General features: G+C 45.8%; 2 protein-coding genes across 4 annotated transcripts in view; both read right to left on the reverse strand.

Moving 5' to 3' along the window:
• Positions 1-1,376: 1,376 nt before the first annotated feature.
• LOC123997913 (E3 ubiquitin-protein ligase rnf146) lies at positions 1,377-7,130 on the reverse strand. Of its 3 annotated transcripts, none has more exons than XM_046302638.1 (3): positions 7,106-7,130; positions 3,544-3,606; positions 1,377-3,373 (listed from the first exon to the last, which is right to left on the reverse strand). In XM_046302638.1, exon 3 carries the CDS (start codon positions 3,359-3,361, stop codon positions 2,315-2,317), a length of 1,047 nt encoding a protein of 348 aa, XP_046158594.1. In that variant the 5' UTR covers positions 3,362-3,373; positions 3,544-3,606; positions 7,106-7,130; the 3' UTR covers positions 1,377-2,314. The 3 variants fall into 3 exon arrangements, with proteins under 3 accessions (XP_046158594.1, XP_046158592.1, XP_046158593.1); XM_046302636.1 differs by lacking the exon at positions 7,106-7,130 and adding an exon at positions 4,832-4,911; XM_046302637.1 differs by lacking the exon at positions 7,106-7,130 and adding an exon at positions 4,316-4,751.
• Positions 7,131-8,126: 996 nt separating this feature from the next.
• LOC123996794 (R-spondin-3-like) overlaps positions 8,127-18,210 on the reverse strand; it is a 31,524-nt gene continuing 21,440 nt past the window's right edge. The window contains exon 6 of the mRNA XM_046300496.1: positions 8,127-9,219. Coding sequence (XP_046156452.1) covers positions 8,981-9,219 — 239 coding nt within the window. The 3' untranslated portion in view covers positions 8,127-8,980. The remainder of the gene's footprint in view (positions 9,220-18,210) is intronic.

Below are 18,210 nucleotides of genomic sequence, written 5' to 3' on the forward strand. Positions count from 1 at the left end.
GTAAACCTGGCTGGCAGGTCTCTGGTCCCTGGATAACACACCACCAGGGGTACGTCCCAAATGGCACCCTATTCCCTACATAGTGGGCCCTGGTCAAAGGTAGTGCACTAAATAGGGAGCCATTGTGGATGTAGCCCGCCAGGCCTTTTGTCTTCCTCTCCCGTCCCTTTACAACGGTCATGTGTTTCCTGGACAAACACCAGGCTTTGGTGTTGCTTACAGATACACTGTGATCAGAATATCAAACCAGGGTGTGAGATGAATTCAGAGAGGGTTGGAACCTGTCTGTTGAAGTAGGTACGCTACACTGCACCAAGTGGACCTGTGCAGGGCAGGAGCAGCGGGTGCATGGCATTAGCAAGTGGTGAGGTACACTACATGACCAAAAGTATGTGGACACCTGCTCATCAAACATCTCATTCAAAAATCATGGACATTAATATGGAGTTGGTCCCCCCTTTGCTGCTATAACAGCCTCCACTCTTCTGGGAAGGGTCTCACTATATGTTGGAACATTGCTGCAGGACTTGCTTCCATTCAGCCACAAGATCATTAGTGAGGTTGGGCGAATAGCCCTGGCTCGCAGTCAGCGTTCCAATTCCTCCCAAAGGTGTTTGATGGAGTTGAGGTCAGGGCTCTGCAGGCCAGTCAAGTTATTCCACACTGATCGACAAACCATTTCTGTACGGACTTCGCCTTGTGCACGGGGGCATTGTCATGCTGAAACAGGAAATGGTCTTCCCCAAACTGATCGAAGGCTTGTGTGCCGCTGATCAGCCATGGAAACCTGTTTAATGAAGCTCCCAACTAATAGTTATTGCGCTGACATTGCTTCCAGAGGCAGTTTGAAACTCAGTAGTGAGTGTTGCAACCTAGGACAGGATTTCTACACACTTCAGTGGTCCCGTTCCGTGAGCTTGTGTGGCCTACCACTTCGTGGCTGAGCCGCTGTTGCTCCTATACGTTTCCACTTCACAATAACAGCACTTATAGTTGACCTGGGCAAGCCTAGCAGGGTAGACATTTGACCAACTGACTTGTTGGAAAGGTGGCATCCTATGACAGTGCCACGTTAAAAGTCACTGAGCTGTTCAGTAAGGTGATTCTACTGACAATGTCTATGGAGAACTCATGGCTGTGTGCCCGATTTTATGCAACCGTTGTGTCCGAAATCCACAAATTTTAAAAAGGTGTCCACATAGTTGTTTATATAGTGTAGAGTTGTCACATGAGAAATATCAGGGCAAAAAAATACATTGACCAGATTTGATACAAGACATCTTATTTCTTGCATTACGTCGCTAGTTGTGTTGGCATGTGATCAGCTCGCCTTTTGCTTTCATTAAAAAACAATACTTCCAATCAACATTTTGGGATGATGAATACACACATTTTTATTTAAAATCACATACTATTTAAAAGATTACAAACCAAAAATCGTTACAGAAAGTAAAGGTTATTATAATGATAGTAAAATTGAGCTCAACAGATGACAATGACAGTCAGCTGGTAAGAAATATAAAAACAATACAATTTAAAACTTCAAATGTTTTGCAGGAGACAGCCAGCAAGCCACCTAGCAACCGTTGCTCTTCTCTTACTGTCTTAGTAATCACACAATAGAATTTACAACCATAGGAAAACAAAGAAAAAAACAGTTAAACTAAAATCAAAAACCATCAGTCCTCTTCAAGAATCCAACCCCTCTCTTAAAACACATGCACACATTATGAAACAGACTAGCATTTCAGATGAATAATCAGCAACTGAACACTATGAACATGCTTCGCTTTTGAAACACAAATGAAAATGTTGTCTACTAACCTTTTTGATCAGAGGTCATGGAGCATGGTGTTAATCACTTTGGAGCAGCCTAGAACTCAACACATCTGCTGCAGAGAGGGGAAAACAACCACTGATCTGATCAAAACAACTTGATTAGCTGATAAGAAGCTGCTACCCGATTCAGTTAAATGCATGTCTCTGAAAATAATAAGTCTCCATCTTTCAACACGGCTGCATCACATACTGTCTGCAGGCATGAGGCCGTTCAAACATCCCAACAACTTACACGAAACAACAATTCAACGCTCAACTAACAAGTTGTATGGGGAAAGACTGCTCCTAAGGCCCACCAGTATTTTTTACTATAACTAATTTTCAGGGGGTAATTTTCATCTTTAAAAGTCTAATATAATGGGAGTGTCTCCTTGCCTTGAGACAGTTGTTTGCAGGGGTTGGTTTTAATCTGTTTCAGAGTCCTATGTTAGCTGAGAATGTTAGCTACAGTGCAGAGGATCATGATGAGTTGAGCTCACACTTCAGTACACTGGCCGTCAGGCCTTCGCGACCTCACACTGCTGCTGGAGGCCTCAGCCCCAGGGGGGGACCTGTCCTCTGGGCTCTCCCCCAAATGCAGTCTCTGCTCCCGGGGTTCCACTGCCTCCCCATCCCCCTCCTCATCACTCCAGTCCCCAGACCCATCCACAGAGGTGTTAGGACCAGATGACATGGAGGGTGTGGCAGTGGCCTCCTCTTCTCCCTCCCCGACTTCAGCCCTCTCCGGCGCATCTGTGGGGCTGATGTGGAGCAGGGCCAGGTTGTCTTCCAGGGAGGGGCTGGTGGGGCTGCCAGGCTGGCCCCCCAGAGAGGTGGGAGGCCTGGCAGGAGCAGACAGGACTGTGGAGGTAGCTGGAGCTGCTGCAGCCTGCTGCACTGAGACTGCTGAAGTATCAGCCCCGTCTGCAGAGTTCCCTCTCCCTGCCGCAGCGGACCCCTGCGTGCCACCCTCGGTGTCCAGACGGAGGCCCGCCACCCCTTTCTTGGGGATGTCCACAACGTCACGTTTTATCTTGCGGCGGCGGCCGTGCTCATTGCGCCGGTACTGCACCATGTTCTCCAGGTCGGCCACGTACAGGAACCCGGCTATCAGCATCTCAGCTGTCTTCTTGCCCTTGGAGAAAGCGTCCTCCAGCTCACGGCTGGTCCTCTCGTCATACTGCCACCAGCCGTTTCTCCCCTCATAGTACCATGCGTTGTCCCCTGCGGCAGCCCGCCCTCCGGTCTTAAGCTCTTCGGGGGACAGCAGAGTGGGGTGCTCCAGGAAGTCCTCTGGAACCTCCTGTCTACAGAGAGCACAGCGCTTACTCTGCCAGGACGCCCCTTTCACACACAGGAAACAGAAGACGTGGCGGCAGGGTAGCTGGACAGGGTGGACACAGCTCTGCAGGCAGATGGCACACTCTGGGACAGGCAGGGCAGGTGATGAGCCACTGGAACCAGAGCAGGCAGAGTCACCACTCCCCTTCTTACTGGATGGGAGCGAGCTCACAGAGTGGTCAACCTCACCGCAGCTAGCCATCCTTAGGAAGTACTTTGGGTGGAAGGGGGGGGGGCATTATTGAGACCATTATTGACACAAAAGGATGTTAATGTGAACTACTAGCATCACAGTTGTCAAATTAAAATCAACCAATACACTGAACAAGTTAAGGCAGTGTAGATACACACAGGACAGGCAGAGATTCTGTAGTAGCTACTTACTGTAATATCTGCTAATGTTGCCGCTGTAGCATTAGGCTTATTGGTGGTTCTTCAAATGTCTCACTGCCAAAAGGAAACAAAGGTTATAGCTATTAGATTTGATGCTTTTTTTAATTGATAGATGAACTTCCGATTCCGGGAAACACAGTAAACAATACGGGAATGATGATATCAATAGTCGATTATCCAAAATGAAATTTAAACACTATTTTCAACTAAACCATGAAAAGAAGACTGGAACAGGGTCCCGATACCCTAGCTAGTTAACAATGACATATGGGGCAAGCTTAGCTAGCTAAAATAAAAAATGTGGGTATATGCTCCTAAAAACCAATGAGGAGATGGGAGAGGCAGGACTTTTGAGCATCATAAATAGAACCAATTATTATATTTTAGCACCTGTCCACGCAGACCTGCGCGAGCAGTGTGGATGAAATTATTTAATAACATGTGTCTACATTTATTTTACAACACGAGCAGTGTGGTCAGTATGTGAGCTAGCGAACTGACAATACCTGTATCGCGATACTCGTTAGTATCGTGGCAAGGAAACAAAACGAAGGAACTTTCACTTATTTTGGAAAACAGCACTAATGTTGAAAACAAAACATTGTTGTCATCCAGTGACACATTTATTTATTATCTAGTGTAATATTTATTTTCTAAGCTATAGCTAACTATTTTATATACAGCTTGTTAGTAAAGGACCAAAAAGTTGAGTTTACTTCATGTTCATTTTTCACATAGAAAAAATATCGTAATATAGTCCTACCAAAAACGAAGATAGCTAGCGAACAGTAGGTGTTTTGTTCTTCTAGGGTAAGCCATCGTCAGCAAGGTAGCTAGCTACCGTTGGCTAATCTCCGAGCTAGAAAACTCGACAGCGTTCTCCTTTTACATAACATTAACGTAGCTAGCTACGGACATTATATTTTGATATATTCCGTGTTGTTATTCACATTGAAACGGCGACAAACTGACGTTAGCTAGTCTGTTAACTTTGATTTGAACTAACGTTACCCACCCCCAGGAGGAATCAAAACAATGAGACCTGTTGTATCCAAGTTTCTAGGATTGACAACATAGCTAGCTAACGTTAGCCTGCCGTCTCAGTCGAGAAAGAAAGACAGCGCTAGTCACTTCTCTCTCTTAGCCGATACTGTCATTTCGCATGTTAGATTTATCGGTCATTGTGTGCCTCTTGTTATTGTTAAATATTACATTGATTATAAATCATACAAATGTAACTAAACTAGCTGCATGGCGAGAAATGTTATATTAAACTCACCCGTCTGTTTTCCTCCACAAAAAGCAACGTAATAAGTTTAGCCAGTTAACGTATGATGACTACGTTTATTGAACGTAATCACGCACAGCACACGCACATTACAATTTTCTCGAATCAGCGGAGAAGTGCAAAATGAAGAAATTGCAGACCGCAATTCGGGGCGTTTCTTAATGTGGGCTTTCCTTGATATTAGAACACGCCCATTAGTGTAAAACATTGGTCAGTCCACATATTAAAAAAAAACTTTATTTAACTAGGCAAGTCAGTTATTAAGAACAAATTCTTATCTACAATGACAGCCAACCACAGCCAAAATGGTGGTCACACCAGATGCTGGCTGGTTTTCTGATCCACTCTGATCCACTTTCTGATACATGTAGATCTGTATTTCCAGTCATGTGAAATCAATAGATTAGGGCCTAATTTATTTATTTAAATTGATTGATTTCCTTATATGAACTGGAAAGAATCTTTGAAATTGGTGCATTTATATTTTTGTTCAGTGTAGTTACACACACAGCACTTTTACCATACAATGTTTTCAACTTGCATATTTGATACACATTGACTTACATGATCAGACTGTGCATGTTAATTTATGTGTACCTTATGATCCAACATGTCCTCACCTGGGATTTGAACTCACAACTTCTTGGTTCATAATATTCAGATTTTCCGGCTATGCGACCATGTCTGCATCAATTAATCTGATTGATTTGATTTACTTATTTAAGCAATTTTAGACTTTTCTGTGTCTAATGTTGGTGGTGCTTATGGCTCCCGAGTGGCGCAGCAAAATAAAACACAGAGCAACACATTAAGAAATATTTTTAGCGGCAAGAAGCCATTGGTTCATTGTCTTCTTTAGCTCCATGAATGCGAGAAGTTGAATGCTCCATATAAATTACATTCAAAAAAGTGAGGATCGATTTTTTTTGCAGGCGTTAGGCCAGCGAGAAGAATGCACTTCTGACATAGAGATAAATGAAAAACAGATACATAATTTCAAAGTAAAACAAAAGGAGATGCAGGAATATTTTCTGACAACAGTGGCCAAATTTAAAGCTATTTAATCCAAGAATATAGATACCAGACGGCATTCCCAAACTATGTGTATAAAGGCACCAGGTTCATTAAGATGGCACAATGTACAGGAAGCATCATTAAAGTGTTTTATATGATACAGTTTACGAGGAGTTTGATAAATGCTGTGTACAAAATTATAATGGATCCGTTGGTGATCAGGATACCGAGAAGATTGTTGAATATTAGTCTACACGGGGTCCCAAATAAAACATTGATCCAAACCCGGAAGGTCTCTATTCCACTGAGAATAGAGAGGAAGAGGTTTATAAGAAGTTGATAGTAAATAAATTATACATTTTGGCAACCCTTTGTTTCGATCTTAAACTTTTAAAAAAATGGCATAGGATGTAGCGTCAAAACTGACTGCCAAGGAACACCATGAGCCCTAACGGCAGACCTAAATTGTAGATAAAAGAAAAATGATGAGCCAGATAGATTAAAACTATCTTTAGGATCTTGGAATGAACAAAGGCAGTCATCCCCTTAAATACAGTCGAAATCGTTAACGACACAGACATGGTGTCGTGGCAGGAAGTTTGGAACGCTATGAACCAAGAGGTTGGGAGTTCAAATCCCAGGTGAATACTGATTACTGTAGAAATTAACATGCACAATGCAATCATGTATGTCAAATATGTTATTGACACAGATGTGGTGGCATAGCAGGAAAATTGGTATGCTGTGAATCAAGAGGTTGTGAGTTTGAATACCAATTACTGTTTAAATGAACATGCACAATGTAATCAGCTGTCAGATATATACATTAAAAACACTGTGCCTGTAGTTATTTCCACAGCCTCTTTCTGTTGGTAAAATAATACTTTTCTGGGTCACACATATGAGACAAAATTGAGGAAACACATTTTAAGTTGACTGAATTTTTGCCTACGTTTTCTCATGTTGGAAAATAAAAAATTAAAAGTTGAGAAAACCAACAAACAAAAAAAGTCTGTGGAACCAGTTACTTAACAATATTTGGTTACAGTGTACCCAGCCCTTGAGTTCTCAATTGAATGTATGGACAACAGCTGGATCATTGACTACAATCCCAACACTATGTTTTAATGTTGAGAAACGTTATTAATCCTTCTAGCAATACGGTTTTATAAACCTTTGGAACTTAATTTTCATGTAAGCGAGAAATATTATTTCAATTTTATTATTATTAAATACAAAATATACACTTACTGTGAGCAGTTTTGCAAAGTTGCAACTGGCTGTTTTCACACCACCTCCGCTACCACACATCCTCTCACCTCGCGCTCTCATTTCCATTGGTCCATTCCATTCCACATTTCCGACTGGATCGCATGTATTTCTCAAAATACAACTGGGTGCAACTGTCCTAAACTGCGTACAGTAAGTGTATCTTTTGGATATAATAAAATATTTCTCTATTATATGAAAGTTAAATTCCAAATGTTTCCGAAACGGTATTTGCGTTTAGACAGAGCATTTGTCCAGGGTCGGAGCGTCGGGCCATTCCCCACACAAGGCTAAACGGGACATACTAATGGCTCAGTGTAATGTAATGGAATTGGAGTGAGGTAAGTAAGGTTGTGGTGGGTTTGATTCAGCATGTCACTGACAGTTCTTTGACTGTCTATGACCATCTATTAAATGCAATTTATGTGAAGGCCTATATCAACTTACAAACAACTGTGTTGAGGATGGATATATTTTCAAAACACTTGCAAAAACTAAGCAACAGTGAATCTGAAATTAGAAAGGCAGGTCAACGGAGAATGTTTATTGAGTAGTTGACAAATAATAAAGGCGCGATTTCATGGAGGCGTGTCCTGAAAATATTTAGGTTATCTCCGATTGTTCTAGCTTCATATGGGAGTAAAGATGTTTGATATGGTTTTTAGATTTGTAATCACAAACAAGTTTGGGGGGGGGGGGGGGGGTGAAAGTGGCCAATTCGTCCCGTTTAGACCTATAGATGTCCCCTCTAAGACCCTATGATCCATTAACTGTACATGATAAAGACAACATCGTGGTGTCATTATACTCCTTATCGAGTGCTCTAAAATATGGAGTATGTCTTGATTCTTAAATATAAATAATTATTAGGAATTGTCCAATTTTATAATGATTTCCCCCCCAAATGGTTTCTGATACAAATAAAAAAAATGTGAGAATTGCCAGAACAATCTGATATACCAAAAATATTGCCCAAAGATAACAAATGAAAAACAAAGACCAGTACAAACCCATTATAGTTTATTTGACATACAGAGGCTTTTGATTTCTGCTCAGGTGGCTTTAGTGAAAGCACAAATCCCGCTTACACAGATAGGCAAACTAGCACTTTGTCCAGGATGCTTCTGAACAAACATGACCAATAATAAGCTGTGAGGAAAACACTGGGGTCTGTTCCTCATTCTGTCACAAAATCAATTCAGTCGGTTTGTCTCATGTTTACTATACATCTGGATGCAGTAACCACATCTGACTGTCTGTCTTTCTGTTACTGATATCCCATGATAATTTACTCAGCAAAAAACAACAAACAAAAACAAAAAGACATTTAAACAACAACAACAACAATTCTACATAATGTCACAAATTAAACCTACATTGAAACCAAGACACAAAGTTTGTTTTAACTGGGCGGGAGCCTTTTAAATAACCGATTCAACAAGCATTTACATTGTCCCGACTCCCAATGACAAACACATCATCATCCCCATACTGTCACATTTCAATGTCTCACTGCTCTCCTCTCTGTACAGTCCCATCCAATCACAAGAGCAGTTTTGTACATTCCCGTCCAATCAACAGCAGTCTTGGTTCTCTCTGGTCTGGTGAAACTAGAGGACAGGACAGGAAGGGGGAGGCGGCCTCTCAGTGGTGTGTGGTGGAGGGGGGTAGGTAGGTAGGTATGTAGGGGAGAAGTCCTTAGAGTCTGTAGAGGCCCGATCGAGTGACCCCATCTCTCTTGTGCATATACAGTATATATTTAAATAATACAGGTAGCAGCAGCACCCCCTCAGCAAGGAGTTGAGGGGGCGAGGGTGACAAAGAGGGGGTGGAGTGAGAGGGCTCCTCCAGGCTCTGTTACTGTTCAGGACCTGCCCCCTCAGGTGAGAGAACAGGATCTCTGTTTTGGCCTCTCCGGCGTCTTTGCTCTGTCTTGTTCCTGTTCTCAGAGTCCTCCCGGTCACCTGCCTCCCCCCTCTCCCTCTCTCTGTCCTTCTTCCTCTCCCGCCGGCTTTCCCCCTGGCTGTCCTTGTCCCGGCGGTTGTCCCGATTTCTCCTTTCGCCCCGCCGCTCACCCTTCCTCCCCTTGCCTTGCCCTAGAGATGGAAAAAAACACAGAAAAAGAAAACACTTGTTAGTCAACAGCTCAATCTCTTTATAATGATTTCTGTTGTATTTTCAAGTGATCTACATGATTTTACACAGAGAGCTGGTTGAGGGTCATGGCAGGAGATGCACTATCAGATGAGGATATACAGAATAAGATGAATATGAAGAGAGAATGGGTGTGACGATGATGTTGATGATGATGATGATGTCTCTTTTGCACACCAATTTATCAGTGTGCTCTAGTCTTGGTCATATACCTGCTGGCTGTCCAGGGAGCAACTGTAATATGGCACGGTACAAACGTGTTCCACCTATTCACCACTAGAGGTCAGCCTTGCATCACAGACAGTGGCCACACCCTGTGAGCAAGGTTTCGTTCAGCTGTTGCAATTCTCCTCTGATAGGCTTTGTCAAAAATAGAAAGCCTTTAAATAAACTTCAGTTTATCTGCTCTTTCGCCATCTCATAAACAAATACATTTCATGGAATGTTGTAGAGTTTACCACTGGAAGCTGAAAAGCCCCACATCATTAATATCAAACACCCCCAGAGAGAGAGAGAGAGAGAGAGAGAGAGAGAGAGAGAGAGAGATAGAGAGAGAGAAAAGACAGATCGACAGATTGAAACTGGCCCTATTCGTGTTGTGCTGTCCATGTGTAAGCAGCAGGATTGCGAAACTGCTGAGGTAGGCACGGAGCCTCTCTCTCCCCCTGGCCCCCCTTCAGCCTGTGACCATTAATCAGCCCAGCCGTGCTCTGACCTCCGCTCCATCCTGACCAGGCAGAGAAAGGGCTCTCAGCGCACGCCAGCCCAACGCTGACCCACACATTCCTGGGGTCCAGCCAGTGCGATATAGGGCCCTACCATCCAACTCTGTTTAGTCTTCTCTGGCTCTGGGCAGAAGGAATAATGAAAGCCCACCATCCTCAAAGGTGAGACAAAACGGGTGCTGGCACTGGTGCTAGCTCTCCCCAGCCGTAATCTGTATCTGAACTATCTGAGCTCAGAGTTGGAGAGGAGGAGAGGCCCATACATCCCACAAGGCCAGGCAGATTGTAGGGTGTGTGTGTGTCCAGTGTGTGCTTATGGCATGTGTGTGTGTTCGTATGGTGTGTGTGTATAGTGCAGTGTGAAAGAGGCATTATAGAAAGGGCTTTGGTGGGTTGCAGCAGGAGTGTAGGGTCCAAATAATGGGTGGGGGTGTAGAGAGGGATAGAGAGAACGTGAGAGCAAGAGATAACTAGATAGTGAGAGAGAGACTGGAACAGAGACACAGAGGCAAGAGCGTGACAGAGCGAGAGAATGATAGAGAGAGAAATAATGATAGAGACACACACAGAGAGAGAGAGAGAGAGAGAGAGAGAGAGGGTGACAGAGACACTCAGAGAGACAGGGAGATCGAGGGAGAGAGAGAGGGAGACAGAGAGATGGAGTTAGACATACACACAGAGAGAATCAACTATTAAAGACTACCAGAACCCACTGGATTCTCCAATTACCTTGAATGAGCTACAGGACAAAATACAAATCTTCCAACCCAAAAAGGCATGTGGTGTTGATGGTATTCTCAATGAAATGATCAAATATACAGACAACAAATTCCAATTGACTATACTAAAACTCTTTAACATCATCCTTAGCTCTGGAATCTTCACCAATATTTGGAACCAAGGACTGATCACCCCAATCCACAAAAGTGCAGACAAAGTTGACCCCAATAACTACCGTGGGATATGAGTCAACAGCAACCTTGGGAAAAACCTTCTGCATTATTATTAACAGCAGACTCGTACATGTCCTCAGTGAGCAAATGTCAAATTGTCTTTTTACCAAATTATCGTACAACAGACCATGTATTCACCCTGCATACCCTAATTGACAAACAAACAAACCAAAACAAACGCAAAGTCTTCTCATGCTTTGTTGATTTCAGAAAAGCCTTATACCACAATTTGGCATGAGGGTCTGCTATACAAATTGATGGAAAGTGGTGTTGAGAGGTAAAACATAAGATATTATAAAAATCCATGTACACAAACACATTTCTTCCCACAGGCCCATGGGGTCAGACAGGGATGCAGCTTAAGCCCCACCCTCTTCAACATATATATCAACGAATTGGTGCGGGCACTAGAAAAGTGTGCAGCACACGGCCTCACCCTACTAGAATCTGAAGTCAAATGTCTACTGTTTGCTGATGATCTGATGCTTCTGTCACCAACCAAGGAGGGCCTACAGCAGCACCTAGATATTCTGCACAGATTCTGCCAGACCTGGGCCCTGACAGTACATCTCAGTAAGACGAAAATAATGGTGTTCCAAAAAAGGTCCAGTTGCCAGGACCACAAATACAAATTCCATCTAGATACCGTTGCCCTAGAGCACAGAAAAACGTTTCATACCTTGGCCTAAACGATCTGAGAGACAAGGCAAGAAGGGCATTCTATGCCATCAAAAGGAACATAAAATTCAACATACCAATTAGGATCTGGCTAAAAATACTTGAATCAGTCATAGAACACATTGCCCTTTATGGTTGTGAGGTCTGGGGTCCGCTCACCAACCAAGAATTCACAAAATGGGACAAACACCAAATTGGTGAGCGGACCCCAGACCTCACAACCATAAAGGGCAATGTGTTCTATGACTGATTCAAGTATTTTTAGCCAGATCCTAATTGGTATGTTGAATTTTATGTTCCTTTTGATGGCATTATCATGTTTTGTCATAGATTGTCATGTCTTGTCCCTGTGCTTTCTCTTCTATTCGTTTCCCCCTGCTGGTCTTATTAGGTTCTTTCCCTCTCTCTATCTCTCTCTTTCTCTCTCTCTCTCTATCGTTCCGTTCCTGCTCCCAGCTGTTCCTCATTCTCCTAACTACCTCGTTTACTCTTTCACACCTGTCCCCTATTTTGCCCTCTGATTAGAGTCCCTATTTCTCCCTCTGTTTCCGCTTCTGTCCTTGTCGGATCCTTGTTTGCTGTACTGTGTTCTTGTTCCGTCCTGTCGTGTTTTTGCCTTCATCAGATGCTGCGTGTGAGCAGGTGTCTCTGTCAGCTACGGCCTGCGCCTACCCGAAGCGACCTGCAGTCTGTGGCCGCTTCTCCTGTCCTTCCCCTCTACAGACTAGAGGATTTCTGTTATGGATTCAGGATTTGTCGTTTTCTGTTTTGGACTTGAATAAACTCTGTTTCTGTTAAGTCACTTTTGGGTCCTCACTTCACCTGCATAACAGAAGGATCCGACCAAGAATGGACCCAGCGACTACGGATCCTCGCAACTCAGCCGTCGAGATCCAGGGAGCGATGCTCGGCAGACACGAGCAGGAATTGTCTGCTGCTCATCATGCCGTTGAGACCCTGGCCGCTCAGGTCTCCGATCTCTCAAGACAGTTTCACAATCTCCGTCTCGAGCCACCAGCTACTTCCTGGTCTTCTGAGTCTCCGGAACCAAGAATTAATAACCCACCGTGTTACTCTGGGCAGCCCACTGAATGCCGATCCTTTCTCACCCAGTGTGATATTGTGTTCTCTCTCCAGCCCAACACATACTCTAGGGATAGAGCTCGTATCGCCTACGTCATATCTCTCCTTACTGGACGGGCTCGTGAGTGGGGCACGGTTATCTGGGAGGCAAGGGCTGAGTGTACTAACGAGTATCAGAACTTTAAAGAGGAGATGATACAGGTTTTTGATCGTTCAGTTTTTGGGAAGGAGGCTTCCAGGGCCCTGGCTTCCCTATGTCAAGGTGATCGATCCATAACGGATTACTCTATAGAGTTTCGCACTCTTGCTGCCTCCAGTGACTGGAACGAGCCGGCGTTGCTCGCTCGTTTTCTGGAGGGACTCCACGCTGAGGTTAAGGATGAGATTCTCTCCCGGGAGGTTCCTTCCAGCGTGGATTCTTTGATTGAACTCGCCATCCGCATAGAACGACGGGTAGATCTTCGTCACCGAGCTCGTGGAAGAGAGCTCGCGTTAACGGTGTTTCCCCTCTCCGCATCACAACCATCTCTTCCCACTGGCTCAGGTGTTGAGCCCATGCAGCTGGGAGGTATTCGCATCTCGACTAAGGAGAGGGAACGGAGAATCACCAACCGCCTCTGTCTCTATTGCGGTTCTGCTGGACATTTTGTCTTTTCATGTCCAGTAAAAGGCCAGAGCTCATCAGTAAGCGGAGGGCTACTGGTGAGCGCTACTACTCAGGTCTCTCCATCAAGATCCTGTACTACCTTGGCGGTCCATCTACGCTGGACCGGTTCGGCAGCTTCCTGCAGTGCCTTGATAGACTCTGGGGCTGAGGGCTGTTTTATGGACGAAGCATGGGCTCGGAAACATGACATTCCTCTCAGACAGTTAGGGGAGCCCACGCCCATGTTCGCCTTGGATGGTAGTCCCCTCCCCAGTATAATATGTGAAACACTACCTTTAACCCTCACAGTATCTGGTAACCACAGTGAGACCATTTCTTTTTTGATTTTTCGTTCACCTTTTACACCTGTTGTTTTGGGTCATCCCTGGCTAGTGTGTCATAATCCTTCTATTAATTGGTCTAGTAATTCTATCCTATCCTGGAACGTTTCTTGTCATGTGAAATGTTTAATGTCTGCTATCCCTCCTGTTTCTTCTGTCCCCTCTTCACAGGAGGAACCTGGTGATTTGACAGGGGTGCCGGAGGAATATCATGATCTGCGCACGGTCTTCAGTCGGTCCAGAGCCACCTCCCTTCCTCCTCACCGGTCGTATGATTGTAGTATTGATCTCCTTCCGGGGACCACTCCCCCCCGGGGTAGACTATACTCTCTGTCGGCTCCCGAACGTAAGGATCTCGAAGATTGTCGGTCTGTTTCTCTCGACGCCGGTACCGTTGTGCCTTCTTCCTCTCCCGTCGGAGCGGGGTTTTTTTTTGTTAAGAAGAAGGACGGTACTCTGCGCCCCTGCGTGGATTATCGAGGGCTGAACGACATAACGGTTAAGAATCGTTATCCGCTTCCCCTTATGTCGTCAGCCTTCGAGATTCTGCAGGGAGCCAGGTTTACTAAGTTGGACCTTCGTAACGCTTACCATCTCGTGCGCATCAGGGAGGGGGACGAGTGCAAAACGGCGTTTAACACTCCGTTAGGGCATTTTGAATACCGGGTTCTGCCGTTCGGTCTCGCTAATGCTCCAGCTGTCTTTCAGGCATTAGTGAATGATGTACTGAGAGACATGCTGAACATCTTTGTTTTCGTTTACCTTGACGATATCCTGATTTTTTCACCGTCACTCCAGATTCATGTTCAGCACGTTCGACGTGTTCTCCAGCGCCTTTTAGAGAATTGTCTTTATGTGAAGGCTGAGAAGTGCGCTTTTCATGTCTCCTCCGTCACTTTTCTCGGTTCTGTTATTTCCGCTGAAGGCATTCAGATGGATCCCGCTAAGGTCCATGCTGTCAGCGATTGGCCCGTCCCTAAGTCACGTGTCGAGTTGCAGCGTTTTCTCGGTTTCGCGAATTTCTATCGGCGTTTCATTTGTAATTTCGGTCAAGTGGCAGCTCCTCTCACAGCCCTTACTTCTGTCAAGACGTGCTTTAAGTGGTCCGGTTCCGCCCAGGGAGCTTTTGATCTCCTCAAGAAGCGTTTTACATCCGCTCCTATCCTTGTTACTCCTGACGTCACTAAACAATTCATTGTCGAGGTTGACGCGTCAGTGGTGGGCGTGGGAGCCATTCTGTCCCAGCGCTCCCATTCTGACGATAAGGTCCATCCTTGCGCGTATTTTTCTCATCGCCTGTCGCCGTCGGAACGTAACTATGATGTGGGAAACCGCGAACTGCTCGCCATCCGCTTAGCCCTAGGCGAATGGCGACAGTGGTTGGAGGGGGCGACCGTTCCTTTTGTCGTTTGGACTGACCATAAGAACCTTGACTACATCCGTTCTGCTAAACGACTCAATGCGCGTCAGGCTCGTTGGGCGTTGTTTTTCGCTCGTTTCGAGTTCGTGATTTCTTATCGTCCGGGTACTAAGAACACCAAGCCTGATGCTTTATCCCGTCTCTTCAGTTCTTCTGTAGCCTCTACCGACCCCGAGGGGATTCTCCCTGAAGGGCGTGTTGTCGGGTTGACTGTCTGGGGAATTGAGAGACAGGTAAAGCAAGCACTCACTCACACTCCGTCATCGCGCGCTTGTCCTAGTAACCTTCTTTTCGTTCCTGTTTCTACTCGTCTGGCCGTTCTTCAGTGGGCTCACTCTGCCAAGTTAGCTGGCCACCCCGTCGTTCGGGGTACGCTTGCTTCTATTCGCCAGCGGTTTTGGTGGCCTACTCAGGAGCGTGAAACGCGCCGTTTCGTGGCTGCTTGTTCGGACTGCGCGCAGACTAAGTCAGGTAACTCTCCTCCTGCCAGTCGTCTCAGACCGCTTCCCATTCCTTCTCGACCATGGTCTCACATCGCCTTAGACTTCATTATCGGTCTGCCTTCGTCAGCGGGGAAGACTGTTATTCTAACGGTTGTCGATAGGTTCTCTAAGGCGGCTCATTTTATTCCCCTCGCTAAGCTTCCTTCTGCTAAAGAGACGGCACAGATCATCATTGAGAATGTGTTCAGAATTCATGGCCTTCCGTTAGACGCCGTTTCGGACAGAGGTCCGCAATTCACGTCTCAGTTTTGGAGGGAGTTTTGTCTCTTGATTGGTGCTTCCGTCAGTCTCTCTTCCGGTTTTCATCCCCAGTCTAACGGTCAAGCAGAACGGGCCAATCAGACTATTGGTCGCATCTTACGCAGTCTTTCTTTTCGAAACCCTGCGTCTTGGGCAGAACAGCTCCCCCGTGGCAGAATACGCTCACAACTCACTTCCTTCGTCTGCAACCGGGCTATCTCCTTTTCAGAGTAGCCTTGGGTACCAGCCCCCTCTGTTCTTGTCCCAGCTCGCCGAGTCCAGCGTTCCCTCCGCTCAGGCATTTGTCCAACGTTGTGAGCGCACCTGGAGGAGGGTCAGGTCTGCACTTTGCCGTTATAGGGCGCAGACTGTGAGAGCCGCCAATAAACGTAGGATTAAGAGTCCTAGGTATTGTCGCGGTCAGAGAGTATGGCTTTCTACTCGTAACCTTCCCCTTACGACAACTTCTCGCAAGTTGGCTCCGCGGTTCATTGGTCCGTTCCGTATTTCTCAGGTCGTTAATCCTGTCGCAGTGCGACTTCTTCCGCGACATCTTCGTCGCGTCCACCCAGTCTTCCATGTCTCCTGTGTCAAGCCCTTTCTTCGCGCCCCCGTTCGTCCCCCCCCCCCCGTCCTTGTCGAGGGCGCTCCTATCTACAGGGTACGGAAGATCATGGACATGCGTTCTCGGGGACGTGGTCACCAGTACTTAGTGGATTGGGGGGGTACGGTCCTGAGGAGAGGAGTTGGGTTCCATCTCGGGACGTGCTGGACCGTTCGTTGATCGATGATTTCCCCCGTTGCCGCCAGGGTTCCTCCTCGAGTGCGCCAGGAGGCGCTCGGTGAGTGGGGGGGTACTGTCATGTTTTGTCATAGATTGTCATGTCTTGTCCCTGTGCTTTCTCTTCTATTCGTTTCCCCCTGCTGGTCTTATTAGGTTCTTTCCCTCTCTCTATCTCTCTCTTTCTCTCTCTCTCTCTATCGTTCCGTTCCTGCTCCCAGCTGTTCCTCATTCTCCTAACTACCTCGTTTACTCTTTCACACCTGTCCCCTATTTTGCCCTCTGATTAGAGTCCCTATTTCTCCCTCTGTTTCCGCTTCTGTCCTTGTCGGATCCTTGTTTGCTGTACTGTGTTCTTGTTCCGTCCTGTCGTGTTTTTGCCTTCATCAGATGCTGCGTGTGAGCAGGTGTCTCTGTCAGCTACGGCCTGCGCCTACCCGAAGCGACCTGCAGTCTGTGGCCGCTTCTCTTGTCCTTTCCCTCTACAGACTAGAGGATTTCTGTTATGGATTCAGGATTTGTCGTTTTCTGTTTTGGACTTGAATAAACTCTGTTTCTGTTAAGTCGCTTTTGGGTCCTCACTTCACCTGCATAACAGGCATAGAATGCCCTTCTTGCCTTGTCTCTCAGATCGTTTAGGCCAAGGTATGAAACGTTTTTCTTTGCTCTAGGGCAACAGTATCTAGATGGAATTTGTATTTGTGGTCCTGGCAACTGGACCTTTTTTGGAACACCATTATTTTCGTGCGTGCAGAATTCTGCAAAAATATCCTCCGTGTACAACGTAGAACATAATGCATGCAAAGCGGAATAAGGCCGATACCCGCTAGTTATCAAAATCAAGAAAAGAGCTGTTAAATTCTACAACCACTTAAAAGGAAGCTATTCCCAAACCTTCCATAACAAAGCCATCACCTACAAAGAGATGAACCTGGAGAAGAGTCCCCTAAGCAAGCTGGTCCTGGGGCTCTGTTCACAAACACAAACACACCCCACAGAGCCCCAGGACAGCAGCACGATTAGACCCAACCAAATCATGAGAAAACATATAGATATTTACTTGACACATTGGAAAGAATTAACAAAAACAAACAAAAACAAAGCAAACTAGAATGCTATATGACCCTAAACAGAGAGTACACAGTGGCAGAATACCTGACCACTGTGACTGATCCAAACTTAAGGACAGCTTTGTCTATGTACAGACTCAGTGAGCTTGTACATAGGCCGCCGTAGGCAGACGTGGCTCTCAAGAGAAGACAGGCTATGTGCACACTGCCCACAAAATGATGTGGAAACTAAGCTGCACTTCCTAGGTCTAGCATTGTCTTGCATTAGGAGGAACCCAGGGCCAATCGCACCAGCATATGGTCTCATAAGGGGTCTGAGGATCTCATCTCGGTACCTAATGGCAGTCAGGCTACCTCTGGCGAGCACATGGAGGGCTGTGTGGCACCCCAAAGAAATGCCACCCCACACCATGACTGACCCACCGCCAAACCGGTCATGCTGGAGGATGTTGCAGGCAGCAGAACATTCTCCACGGCGTCTCCAGACTCTGTC

The sequence above is a fragment of the Oncorhynchus gorbuscha genome, linkage group LG15 (genome assembly GCF_021184085.1).
Source record: "Oncorhynchus gorbuscha isolate QuinsamMale2020 ecotype Even-year linkage group LG15, OgorEven_v1.0, whole genome shotgun sequence".
Lineage (NCBI taxonomy): Eukaryota > Metazoa > Chordata > Actinopteri > Salmoniformes > Salmonidae > Oncorhynchus > Oncorhynchus gorbuscha.